The 13555-nt window shown below is 42.6% G+C and overlaps 1 protein-coding gene across 1 annotated transcript; it reads right to left on the reverse strand.

Annotated features, from left to right (window-relative positions):
• Positions 1–366: 366 nt before the first annotated feature.
• cyp24a1 (cytochrome P450, family 24, subfamily A, polypeptide 1) lies at positions 367–9772 on the reverse strand. Its single transcript, XM_086118210.1, has 12 exons — positions 9206–9772; positions 8952–9142; positions 8774–8867; positions 8596–8689; positions 8233–8324; positions 7310–7421; positions 6046–6191; positions 4887–5053; positions 3176–3254; positions 2187–2384; positions 973–1084; positions 367–705 (listed from the first exon to the last, which is right to left on the reverse strand). The coding sequence occupies exons 1-11, from the start codon at positions 9491–9493 to the stop codon at positions 974–976; spliced, it is 1572 nt and encodes a 523-aa protein (XP_085974336.1). The 5' UTR covers positions 9494–9772; the 3' UTR covers positions 367–705; position 973.
• Between the last annotated feature and the right edge of the window lie 3783 nt (positions 9773–13555).

Consider the following 13555-nt stretch of genomic DNA (forward strand, 5'->3'; position numbering starts at 1 on the left):
ATGAAACACAGTTTTCCCCTTGCTGTAAGTACAGCAGTAAAGATACTGTACTTGCATTTCTTGGACCTTTCTGCTCACCGTTTGCTTGCCTCACACACACAACCACTGAAAGATGCCCTAATAAGCCACTTAATTGTGTCATGTAGTTACAATATACAGTATATTCGAGTTACAATACGAATATGCTATCATAATTACCAGAAACGGTTTTATTTTTCATGGTTTCATGTGCTTATTTCAGTGTGCATCTCTCAGAAGTAAAACACATCCTCGTGCTTTGTGTTTTTTTTACTGCATGAAAATGGATACATAATGTCTTAAATACCCGGACAAGTTTGTCTGTTTGAAAAGCACAAGAAAACTATGTTGTACTTATTCATGTTTTTATTTCCGCAAAATAAAATAGGTCATATGTAAAACAGTGTACCTTGTAATTGCACTTTATATACACAATGGAAATAAACATGGGCACAACAAATACATACAGGACGTTAATAGAGTTAAAGAGAGCTGCCTACGCTTAATTTGTACACAATAACTGCTACTTTAGCCATCAACAGTCTTGAGTAATACCTTTAAATAAATTTGAGGTATTTATGGTGTGATTACATGGTTCTCAATTTTGTGTCTTTCTATATACAGAGCAGCAATACGGAGTCAGTGGTCCAACAGAGGAACCGTCTTTCCATTGAAGGAATACAGCGCCTGGAAGAGGAATAAGAAGTTACGGATGAAGCAGGGTACATACATACTGACAGTCCAGTTTGATTAATAGGAAAGTAGTAATTGGTTTCATTTAGATAAGGCGGCCCTGTGGGTGTAGAAAACCAAATTTTCATCCGCTCTGTTAGTGGTACCACCCACACCACAAATAGTTTCACCGTGTACACAACAGCCAGGCTAGTGCTATCCTATCAAGCTTGGATGAGAGGCGAAACGTAAATGTACCAAAGTGAAGTGTTCCTTTCTCACCTCATCTCTTGATGAAGGCGACTGGTAGTTCTCTGCTGGGAATCAACAATCCAGAGTGGATCACGTCAAGCCGCTCCTCGTCCGTTGCCACTATCTCGTAATCTCGGACCAGCTGACGGGAAAGACAATGAGTCAGTGAATACGTCCGTGGAGACCAAAACAAGTTGTCCTAAGTTACCGAGCAGTTAGGTTGACTTTGGTCTTGTCAGCTAGTTTTCATTGTATGACACCGAATGAACTGACAGCAAAAGTCTGAATATGCCTCCAACTCTATACCACAACTTTGTGCTCTGTGTAGGCTTTTCTTTTCTTTTTTAAACAGCTGTTTTATTCACTTTTATACCGACACCCATGCTTCTCCTCAGTGCTCTAAATGCAGACATATAAGTGGCATATTTATTTATTATGTACTGGCCTTTTTCTATTTATGGAGTTTATATATATATATATATACAGTATATATATAAACTTCTCCATTTCTGGTCAAATTTCATAAATGACTCAGTTTGTTGATAACGTGCTCTGAAATGTTCCAATAAGATACAATGATGTATTTTCACAGTCAGTGAATCATTTTACTGGGCCATTAAACAGTCGAAGGATGAGTAGATTTACTTTTTTCCACTATACCGTCAAGAAGTGAGTGGTTTTACTTTGTTGTAGTCATCCTGTGAGTCATTTCAAGACATTTTTGTTGTATCATGTGTCCTGAAGTTCCTAATAATGTGCTCTGAAATGTACTTCGCACAGAGCATGAGCCCAACGACAGTACCAATTCACTGCTTTTTTGCTCAGGTCAAAGCCACAGCTCTGATAAAAATATTGCTTTTGCACCATCTGCTGGCATCTTTGTGGCAAGCAACTGCACTTTGATTTAGTGTGTGTAAGTGCTTCATTTAGTCAGGCCATAGCTTTGTCTAATAGGCAAAAAGCGCTTTGCCGCCCCCTAGTACCATCTATATGCATTTACAAACTTTTTTTTGGGGTGGTGTGACTCACTCGTGGATTTTCGCTATTTGTGGCAGTGGTTGGTCTCTATTAAGTTAAATCGGATCATTTTTTTGATGATCTCATGGCACAGCGGCTGGGAATCACTGTGTAACATTACTCAGATGCAATCGGGACCATTAGTGGCGGCCAGCGAAGTGAAACGTTCACTTTTGTATTTGTACTGCTTGGTCTGCTTTTTACTGATCTGAATGTGAGCGCCTTACCCAGCACAGCGCCAGCTGGAGTTGCAGTTCGGCCAGCCGCCTGCCGATACACATCCTCTTGCCGATGCCGAATGGGACGTGGGCGAAGGGGTTGATAGTGCTGTTCTCACGAAGCCAACGCTCGGGCTTGAAGACCTTGCCGTCGTTGAAGTACTCCTCGTTGGCGCCAATGGCGTGGCTGTTGATCATCAGAACTGTCTGGAGGGCAGAGACAGAGTTTATAGCATTTGTCCTCATTGGACTGGTTACCCATCAGGGCATATAGACAAAAAGAAGAATTCACATTCACACAGCGAAACAATTTAGATTTTCCAATTGATTGAACATAACGGTTTTGAATGCTGGGACTAAGTCAGAATGCTCAGAGAAACCTCACACAAGCAGACTCAATTCGGACCCGGAATCCGCCCTTTCGTATCATTCTCAAAAAACAAACAAACTAACTAACAAGTATTAGTGTACTTAATCAAGTGTCCGTGGGTCAGTGTCATTAATTTCTGTTTTCAGAAAGTTCTCTTGGGGCCACACTCAGTATAAAAAAAATCTGATGGGCGAATCAAAGTAATTTATTGGGTTTTGTTTTTTTTGGGGAGCGGGGGGGGGGGGGGGGTTGGTTTGTTTTGTTGTTGACGTTCTGGATTTGAATTTCTGCTCTGGCCTTCCCGTGTGGAATTTGAATGAACCGTTTACAGTCATTGAAGACTCAAAATTGTCCATTGGTGTGACTGGAAAAACTGTGCCTCCAGCTCACCTATGATCCCAATGAGCTGGACTGTAGATAAAATAAAAACTACCAATGTGTTTAGGAAAGATTGTTTTTTTTTTTTTTGTTGACGTCTCAGTCATCTGGGTGGCTTAAAAACTTTCCATCTGGACTTTGTACTGTACCTGCTGTATTCACTCCCTCCAACATGCCTCCTCCAGACATGTGTCAAATGTAAATGAACATAATCTGCTCATGTCAGGTGTATGGCATATAAACCACTTACTCCTTTGGGAATGGCGTAATCTCCCAACACAGTGTCTTTGTCCAGGGTCCTGCTTGTGAACGGAACGGACGGCGATAACCTATAAAATGGAGAAAGGAAGAAAAAGCACAACACGGGAATTGGGCCTCATGAAAGCCTAATGTTGCATGTCTAAGCTGTTTTATGTGAGCTAAACACACGGTGGGGTTTTTTTTTTCCATACAGTGGGAGCGCCGGTATAATCTCCAGTCGGAGGTCACATACGGTACATTCCCTGGTTGACGTACATAGGAGCGCTCAATAACACGATCGACAACTTGTGACTGCACATGAAGAAAAGCATCAGAGCCCGGTCATGCCGTCCGATCTCACGGAGCTTGTTTTGGCGAGACGCGGTCATGTGCGGGAGGGATGTTCTGGTTTCTTAATCTCCGTGGTACTGCTCAGAATCTCGGTTGATGCTCACGGGATGCATATGGTCACGTCTTGAGTTGAAGTAACTACAGTTGCACGATTTGACCTCCAATGCAAACTTTCAGATGCTTTTTCTTTGACGTTTCCCATGTATCCAAGTATACCAGTGTGATGGCAAAGAGGAAATGAGGGACGGCAACAATAAAATCGTGCTGAGTGCAATACGAGCGATTAAATGAATCCAAAACATCTACTAATTCATCTTAGCATTGGTTTTAACTTTATTTATTGACTTAGCACCAAGCAGTTGAACTAGTTTTTTACAGTACTGTACATGGTTAAAGGGTGAGCTTTGCTTTTGCTTGATACCAAAGGGTGAGGACTTTCATTTTATTTTCAGTCGACAGTAAAAGCATAGTTCTGTTTTATTTTTGTTTCATTATGTAGTGAAAGGGTGAGTAGTTCTACTCTACTTCTGTCATGCAATCAAATATGATAGGGCAAAACGTTTACTGTATTTTAGATTTAAGTATACAGTCAACGAGAGTAGTTTTACTTTTTTGAGTTTTATTTTACAGTCAGAGTGAACAGTTTTACTCTACATTTGAAGGGTTAGTCGTTTTACTTCGTTTTGGTTTTATGATACAGTCAAAGGTTGAGAAATTTTACTTTAGTGTAGTTTTACCACCAGTCTGAACTGAGTGGTTTTACACTATGTACTTTCATTTTATTTGTACGAACAGTTGACAGGCGAGTCGTTTTATTTCATTTTAGTTTTACCACAAAGTCAAAGTTAGGGTAGTAGTTGTTGTTACATTAACCCTTTCAGGGACGGCGGTTACTACAGTGGACAGCCGATCATGTGATCAGGTTACAGATTATCATTATTGGTGCATGAAAGTGTTAACTTGTAGTTTATGGGTGGTTTCTTTCTGCTTAAGTATTTGACCATTACCAGTCCATCCATTCGTTTTCAACATTGTTTATCCTGAACAGGGTCACGGGGGTTGCTGAAGCTTATACCAGCTAACTTCGAGCAAAAGGCGGACTCCACTCTGAACTGATCGCCAGTCGGCCGCAGGGCACATATAGAGACCAACAACCATTCACACCCACATCCACACCGTCACTGAGTGGCAACCGATCCCACACTGCCCGCTCACAAGCCAGGCGAGTGTACAACTACCCTATCAGTGACTTACCATTACAAATGTTAATAGAATATATATATTTTTTCATTCATTACACAAATTATGAGCCTTCAAGGGGAACTAAACAAAAAAAGGCAGTTCCTATGTGTTCGGACGTGCCATTGTACCTCATGGACTCTTTGAGGCAGGCTTTGAGGTAGGGCATGCTCTTGAGGTGTTCTCCGCATGGGGGCTGGTCGGCGGGCACCACTCTTGTGATCTCGCTCAGCAGCTCCCTCTGGGCGGCGGGGTTACGTGACAGGTTGAAAATAGCCCACAGCATGCTGTTGGCAGTCTGAGAGAAATGGAGGGGGGCAAAGGGTGAGACATAGCATGGTGAGGCAGCCCCTTTTAAGTGCATTCCACTGTGGGGTTCTGACAGGAATTAAGAAATGTTTCAGGTTCTTCAAAGGCCCCTTCAGTTACGCTCACCCTGCACACATACGGTGCATTTGAGGCATTGTAACTGTAGCGCATGCTTGTTTTGGAGAAATCCGTCCCACCACTCTTCCTTTTTTTTTTAACAGGATAGGAAATAGGTGAAAGGTGAAGCTGTTACTCAGTAATGCTTTGCCACTTGAGTACAGTATTCCCTCGCTATATTGTGGTTCACCTGTCATAGCCCAGCTTTATCTCAGGTTTTTTTGGGCGGGAACTACTTGTGGAAACTCTTGCTATATGGCAGACATCTGTGATTTATAGCTCCATTTTTTATTAGTTTTAAAACTTTTTCACACTTCAATGACTGTGATGCATTTATCCGTTTATTGTCTGGGATACCTTTCAAACTCAAGTGAAAATCTGTGAAATCGAGAAACGATATGATTCCCTTCCACATGCTTCAAATTCCGGCTGCAGCTAGCAAACGTTAGATTTGAGTAATTTGTCAACTATGGCATTGAGTGAATAATTGGATAAATTATTAAAACCGATAACATGCATGTGAGCTTTGGCTTCTACTTGGAGTCCCCATCAAGATTTATTGTAGTATCTGAGACTTTGAATCTTAATGGCTTTACAAGTCAGGGCCTGCTTGGGAAGTGACAAGCAGATAAATACGGATGAAAATGAAATAGGTTGATATGTAGACATAATAATAATAAACATTTAAGCGATCTGAAGATGTATTCATTCTCTGATTGGCTGCTGGTAAAATCATGCATTCACACTTTTTTTTTAATTTTATCATTCGCGACAACGCCCCCCCCCCCCCAAACAACCTGCATCTTCAAAGTCTTCTGTTAATAAGCGTAAGAGTTTCTTCTGTGGTATGAAAATGCATCTTACCGTTTCCACGCCACCGATCTGCAACTCGGTGATGGTGGCATACAACTCCTTCTTAGAGAGGCTGCTGTTGTGCATGATTTCGCCAATTAAGTCATCCGGTGCTCCGGGGGCGTTTCGCTTCAACTTCTTGTCGATGTAAACTTTTGCTGAAGCAAGAGAGCGAATCCCATTAAATACAGGCATTAACTTGGGGAAGTTTTTGAACTTTTTGTCTGAAATAGTCAACTCCAACTAAAATCGTTTTGCCAGCTTTGCAGATGACATGTCATAAATGAACATTTCTCTGGAATGATCTGTGTTGTTGTTGTTGGTGGGTTTTTTAAATGTCCACTTTCTAGATGCAATGTCATAACTGAACTTTTCTACTAAGGCGGGCCTGTGCTCAGCGCCCCCGCCGACCTCATTGCTGCCGTTACGACAAATATTTGGCAAGTTTGTCCTCTCGTGGGTCACGCAGTTTACTACAACCCTGGTTCACGCAAGTACACACGTGCAAAAAAAAAAGTGAGCATCCAGTTCATGTGCGCTTCACTGTCACCTGACTGAAATTGAACATTGACCAAGTGAAGTCCCTTTTTTTTTCCACAGTCTGCAAAAGCTGGTATGTTTTTGCCTTTTTTGAAAAGTACCGACTTGGCGTGACAGGAATGTTGACCCGGGAATGGGGGTTACCAATCACGGGGCACCTGTTTTCTGAGTCCAGTCTTGTGATGTTTGTAAACTGAGTCGAGATTAGTCATTACCTGAGCGACTAAGTGGCCAAATGGCCGCCCACTGAGAAAAAAGGGTGTATTTTTGCTGCTTAATTCATATTTCACAAAAGCAATATTAAACAAAACGCTGTGTTTAGACTAGTAGGGGTGCAGAGAACATATTATTGTAAAGAAAATTTTTGAATTGATTTCATCTTTAACCTTTTAGGCTGCCTGCATAGCAGGTCCTTTAGGCTAGCATGCAAGCTAATATTATTGGTGAGCTTCATGAGAAAGTGTAATAATCATTTCTGTCCTATGAGTTCATTATTGTGTACTTTCTAGAAGCATGGATTTTGATGGTTTATGGTCCTGTCCACTTTAAGTAATTTGCTGCCATCTTGGTGCATCCATACATTTGGTCACTGTATTTCAAGTATTTTTATATCAAAAATGAATCGATTGTGGAATGCTGTGGCAATATTCCTCTTCACTGGGTTCTGTCCAAAAGGCACATGTCTTCCGTGACCAATTTTGCAATATCTTCACGTGAAAGAGGCTTGTTTGTGTACCTGTACTGAAAATTCGGTCCCAGGCGGCGGTGTGGTCCTGCCATGTTTTAGTGTTAAGGCCCTTGTGGAGCTCCACGGGCGTGACCATCATCATGCCAAACGTGCTCATCATCTGTGAATTGAAGTCCAGTCAGTTAATCCAATCATCACCTTCGTTGATCACAGTGGTCTTTGTCAATGCTTTCACTCCTATCATCCCACTTCCCCCTCATTCATATCTACCCCTTTTTCCCCCTTTTGTGATAGTACATTGACAGTATCGGTTTGCCCCAGTAACCGGCTTCACTGGCGGCAGTTCAGTTGACCTCGGCTTGGGTGAACCCGACAAACTCGCAACCGGCGTGACTCCGTCATGCAGATCATTGTACAATGGTGGGGACGTCATGCTCTCGTGTTTAGCTGTCAATAGAAGCAGTACTACACTATTAAAGTACACTCAACCTGATAGGTTCCACTGCATTGTAGATGATAGACAATACTGCCACCTACAGGATTTTTGACTGCACTTTACTGACTTTAGTGTGCTGGGAGTTAACGGTTGTTCAATTTTCATGCATAACCTGGATGGACCTTCCATGATGTTCACAGTAATGCCGGAAGCAGGAATAACACTTACAGTCTGATGTAACACATTTGTAAGACCTCTTGCCAAAAAGAAACCTCTCACGAAGTGCATTAATGTTGGTGCTTTCAATTTCAGTAAGCTTTTGACAACTTGACAAAATAACTTAACTGTGACAAAAACATATGTACAAATCATTTTGGCATGAGCTTATAAGGCCGGTCTAACAAATTAGTAAAACAATGTCGAATGTCCAATGACTTCACCTTCTTTAATTTTCACAAATTCAAGAGAAGTGGATGAGAAAATCTGCCTGATCCCAATTGTTTTTTCCCCTTGGCAAAATTAAGAGTGCACTCACCGTTTTGACAGCGGCGATGAAATTCATGGCCTCCTCATCGACCTTCTCTTGCAGCAGACCAAAACGCTTGTCGTAGAGCACCAGACAAATGGCTAAATCAAACAACAGAAACATGATTGCAGGGTTCCATTTTGGTACCGAAGTAAGAAGAAAATGCTCATCTTTGGATGTGGCATGATATCTAGCAGGGTTTCCCATTGTGTATAACGATGTCTTACACTGGACATACTGCTAATCCCTAATAAATTCGTTACAATAAATAACATCAAAAACATTTTTTTTTCTTAAAATGGCAATACATTTATGAATAAAAATGTATCTGATTTGCAGCCCCAAATAAACATTTAACAGAATGAAACTTACTCTCAAAAGACCATTTATTGAGCTCGAAGTACAAATCTTCAATCTTGCCATCCATATTGATTTTTCCAATTCTGCTCACAAATTCAGCCATCACCTATAATTGTAATGTGTTTTTAAAAAAGTTCTTTAATGTCAAACATAATCATTTAAACACGATATTTTCATATTGGCGCCTTACCTCGTTGATTTTGCCGTCCAGCTTCACCACCTCTGTCGGCTTCATCAGCTTCTGCTGGAAGGCACTCCTCACTCTCTGCCAGTCTTTTCCCTCCCTGAATTAATTAAAAGAAATGTTGGTCACCCTCCAAGTCGGAGCCATCCAGATCCAAAAAGTGAGTCATCTCACGACGACTTACAGGATGAGGAGCCCGTACGCCTCATCGCGCAGGTCCCTGTAGGCTTTCCAAGGTTTGATCTCCAGCCTCTGCGGGTGCGCGCCCTCCTTGCGGTACAGCGCCTCCAGCAGGCAGGGCGCGCCGATGTGCACTGACTCGAAGGAGCCCAGCCTCATGCGGAAGATTTTACCGAACCTTTTATGATAATCCACCTTGGAAGAAAAAAAAAATCCATTAGAGCAAATGAAATACAAGTAAGGTGAATTCGAGCGTACCAGTGCTTCGTGCTGTCTGGTGAGTCCTCCTTTTCGCAGGAGCTCCACCAGGCTGCCGACGAGAGGCCAGTTGGTCGGTCCGGGAATGGCATCCAGACTGTGCGCCCCCGAGAAGGAGGAGGAGGAAGAGGCGGAGGAGGAGGCGGCGTGCGGGCACCGCGCAACCTCCACAGCATCTTTCTCCTCCAGGACGCACACCGAGGATGTGGGCTTGAAGTGTTGTAGCCCTACGGACTTCTTCTTCAGCAGCTCCACTATTTGCGGCACTTTTTGAATCTGCGCCCTCATTCTACCCGCGGTGGGTTTTATCGGCCTGAAAAGAGTAGTGCGTTTACGCAGCTTTTGTAGACCGTCTCTTTCTTCCTTTTTCTTTTCACTCTCTCTCTCTCTTTGTCTCTTTATTATTTTAGGTGGGAGGCTTTGCTCGCTTTCTTGGAAGTGTCACACCTCACCGCCACATATATATATGCCGGTTGGGTTTATTCCGGACTCGCACCGAGCCAATCAGGGCCCTGTGCGCCATGGTGTGGCCGCAAAGCCCACCATTCATTTATGGATCCACGTTGCGAGGATCGTTTGGCCTCAGATAGAGCACGGAAGTGCCCCCTCACGACCCCCGCACCCACCCACTCAGCCCCCCCCCCTCCTGTTTGGCTTCATAAATAAACACGAGCCACTGTGGAGGTGACGCGGTTCGCGTGGCCCGATGCGCGCACCCATCGGGGAGAACCGAAACTTTGGCAAGGAAACATGTTGCTACACACATTGAGTCGTCACGCACCACGGGCAAATATTTGAGTCTGTAAAGAGAACGTAGTGGTTTTCTTGTGTTTGTAAAATGGTGGTTTCCCTGGTTTTGTAAGAATCGAAAATGATTGTTTTCATTTGTTTTCACTCCCAATTATGGAACGCCATTTCAGCATGTATTTGATATAATTCATATTCATCTTATTGTCTATGTCCCAATGTACACTTTTTTTTCCTAACTAGAGAGACAGTTCAGCACACTATTGGAACAACTTTGTCCAAGTGTGAATAGCACTGTACATTCCTTTGGCAATCCCCTTAACTCGACCCCAAGATTTTCACAATGAGAACCAAAATGATACTTTGTCAAACAGAAATGTGTGTGTCTCTTACTACATTCCCATGTTATACCTGTACATGTCCACACATTACAGACTTGGGCAGTGTTGGGAGTAACTCACATTATTCTGCCAATGATTTTGAGAGTATTACAATACAACCATTGCACAATATAGTGGACCCCTGCACACTTGCAGTTTGCCACCCATGCATTCATCTATCTGCAGATTATTTCTCAACACCGTATCAATTTTCCAAAAATATATTACATTTCATGGCGGCCCGGTGGTCCAGTGTTTAGCGCGTCGACCTCAAAGTGCAGAGGTTCCGGGTTCAATTCCACCTCCGGTCTCCCTGTGTGGAGTTTGCATGTTCTCCCAGGGCCTGTGTGGATTTTGTCTGGGTACTGCGGTTTCCTCCCACATTCCAAAAACATGCATAACAGGCTGATTGAACACTCAAAATTTCCCTAGGTGTGAGCGCGGATGGTTGTTCGTCTCTGTGTGCCCTGCGATTGGCTGGCAACCGGTTTAGGGTGTCCCCGCCTACTGCCCGAAGGGATAGGCTCCAGCACCCCCCGCGACCCTTGTGAGGATAAGCGGATCGGAAAATGAATTAATAAATATAATTTCTTTACTTTTTGTGAGCCAACTCTTGTTTTTCATGCCTCATTAGTGTTATATCCCAATTATTCTTATTCAAGAATGTTTTGGGATGAAAACGTTAATAAATTACTATTTCTTTTCAATGCACTTATAATGAGCGTCAGTTATTCGTGGATTTTCAATATTTATGCTATCTCCCATGAATAGCGAAGGTCCACTGTGTAAGATATACCTTCGAACATTGGAAGAAAATGGTCAAAGTGATAGCCAGTAAAATAAATATTGATATTCAATGTTTTTTGTGCATGCAAATACTTGTCTTGTTTTCTACTTTCTCTTTTTCATAATCTTTGCTGCTGTACATTGTGAATTTCTCCATTGAGAGACAAGTAAAGGTTTTCTACTTCTTCTTGTGTATACTCTGGTAAAGGCAATATGAGGGTGTTGTATTGATAATTTGTCTTGCACACATTAAACACTTCAGGCATATTAGTCAAGGGTATCAACAGCATCATGATACAACCAATGTTCAGCATACATTATGAAAGAAAAAAAATTGCTAGTTGCGAGAAATATTGGTATTTGTAATGATGCTATATCACGATACATTATCCTACCAACATTTTGTCCAACTCATACACACATTTTACATTACACGCACCCCCACACACATACAACATGTACACACATTGTATATTCTGGATTGTAACTCACAATGAATTTTTCCTGTGACGTGTGGAGATGAATTTGGACCCAGAATTAGACAGGTCACGGAAGTGACACAGTAAAAGTTTTCATATACACAAAATACAAAATAACAACAGAGAGCAGGACTGGCCACGACATGGCAATGAAGAAAACAAATGTTCGTCTGACCTGTGTCACTCAGCAACTTAAATACTGAAAGAAACCAGTCCACGCTGAGGACCAGGGTAGAGATGAACAGTTGTTTGACGTGTTTGAATGTGGTGTGAGCTTTGAGGATCCTTGCGGATGGAGAGGTTGTAGAGCTGAGTTGGGTGAGGCGTGTGGCTACATTGCCATAGGCATGGATGAACCTCCTGTAGAAGTTCACAAATTCCAGGAACTGTTGGACCTGCTTATAGGAGGAAGGGAATAGGCTATAAACCACAGGCTCACTCTTTGCGGGATCTGGCTTAAGATGAACCTGGCAAGGATGTAGCTGAGAAAACTATTAAAGAGAATACCATAGTCTATTCTTCCGCTTTGACAGAGCGCTTGTCCAGGCATTGTAGAACTAATCTGACATGCTCGATATGTTCCTCAGGAGTTTGGGAAAAAATGAAAATGTAATTGAGATAAATATACCTGAACTGTTTCAGCATATCTCAAAGAATATCCTTAATGGGGTGTGGAACACATCTGGAGCATCACCAAATATTTGAAATGACATACTTACCAAATGTTAAGTAATGCAAGGATCTACTTTCGTGAGTTGAACACTGTAATGTGGGGTCCATGAGGGGAAGTGGATACCTTTTCTTATTGGTAATGTTCTGACGTCATCTAAAGTGGATACAGGGTGGTACGGTCTTGACTTTGTAGTCACAAACAATAATCCAGCTCTGAGATGAGAGGAGGAGAGACGGATGGGGCAATCAGCCAAAAAAAATCACTGATGTATTTTTCCATGGCCACCCTCTCGGAGCGTGACATGTTGTAAAGTCGACTGAAGGGTAGGGAGGCTCTGGGCAGTGTCTTGATAGTACCATCGTACGGTTGGTGAGAGGGCAGAGAAAGCGCCTGAGGCTTACTACCTCCAAGTCATGATATTCAGGGGGAACCAAGGAACGATTGGGAGGCGAATGGGGCACTGGAGACGCAGAATGCAGACAATGAGTATTAGAGGAAGTGCTCCAACTAACTCAAGACGAAGACACCCAGTCTATGTGTGGGTTATGAATTTATGATCACAGTAAGTGAAGCACAATACGCTAAGGAGAAGAAATAACCAAAAACCTGATGTGCTCCTGTTGGTTACCTGAAATGGTGAAGGAAAGGGAAACAGTATTTTTTGAAACAGTCTGCTTGGGGCCTTCCATCAATGGGACGAGTTTAACTGGGCCAGTAAGAAATTAGCATTAGCAACAAAATCTCAATCGGTTACATTGTCGTCTGCCCCAGAATCTACTAGTACAGGTGTAGGGAACGCCGGTTCCTCGAGAGGCATATCCTGCCTGTTTTAGATCTCTCTCTACATTCAACACACATGATTCAAATGATCAGCTCATCAACCAGCTCTGTAGAAGCCTGAGACAATCATGACCAACTGAATCAGGTGGGAATAGGGAGAGATCTAAAACAGGTAGCATATGGCTCTTGAGTAACCATAGTTCCCTACCCTTGTACTAGTACCTGAAAAGAGACAGAGTCGTTGGTGGTGGAGACTTTTGCAACCAACTTAAATGTTCACAAGAGGTTTTCATGTCCCTCACCAAGAAACAAGTTACTGGGAACGTAAGGGAACTCTTGAGTCAGAGTGGGCACAGGGTGATTAAATTCCCAGGCCTTCCACAATCAATGCAAAGACTCTGTGAGATGGTGGGAGTGCCTTATCAATAATACACACTCAGTGCTAATTATAGTCAACCGCCTCCCACAATCACTCTCATAAAAACTAAGTGATGGGGGACAAGAA

The sequence above is a fragment of the Hippocampus guttulatus genome, chromosome 8 (genome assembly GCF_054856545.1).
Source record: "Hippocampus guttulatus isolate MCC_2025c chromosome 8, RoL_Hgut_1.0, whole genome shotgun sequence".
Lineage (NCBI taxonomy): Eukaryota > Metazoa > Chordata > Actinopteri > Syngnathiformes > Syngnathidae > Hippocampus > Hippocampus guttulatus.

Coding starts and splice junctions, on each gene's coding strand:
- cyp24a1 (XM_086118210.1), bottom strand. CDS start 9,493: ATGAGGGCGCAGATTCAAAAAGTGCCGCAAATAGTGGAGCTGCTGAAG. Junction 7,422..8,232: donor TCATCGCCGCTGTCAAAACG/GTGAGTGCACTC, acceptor TTCAATTCACAG/ATGATGAGCACGTTTGGCAT. Junction 5,054..6,045: donor AGATCGGTGGCGTGGAAACG/GTAAGATGCATT, acceptor CATTTCTCTCAG/ACTGCCAACAGCATGCTGTG.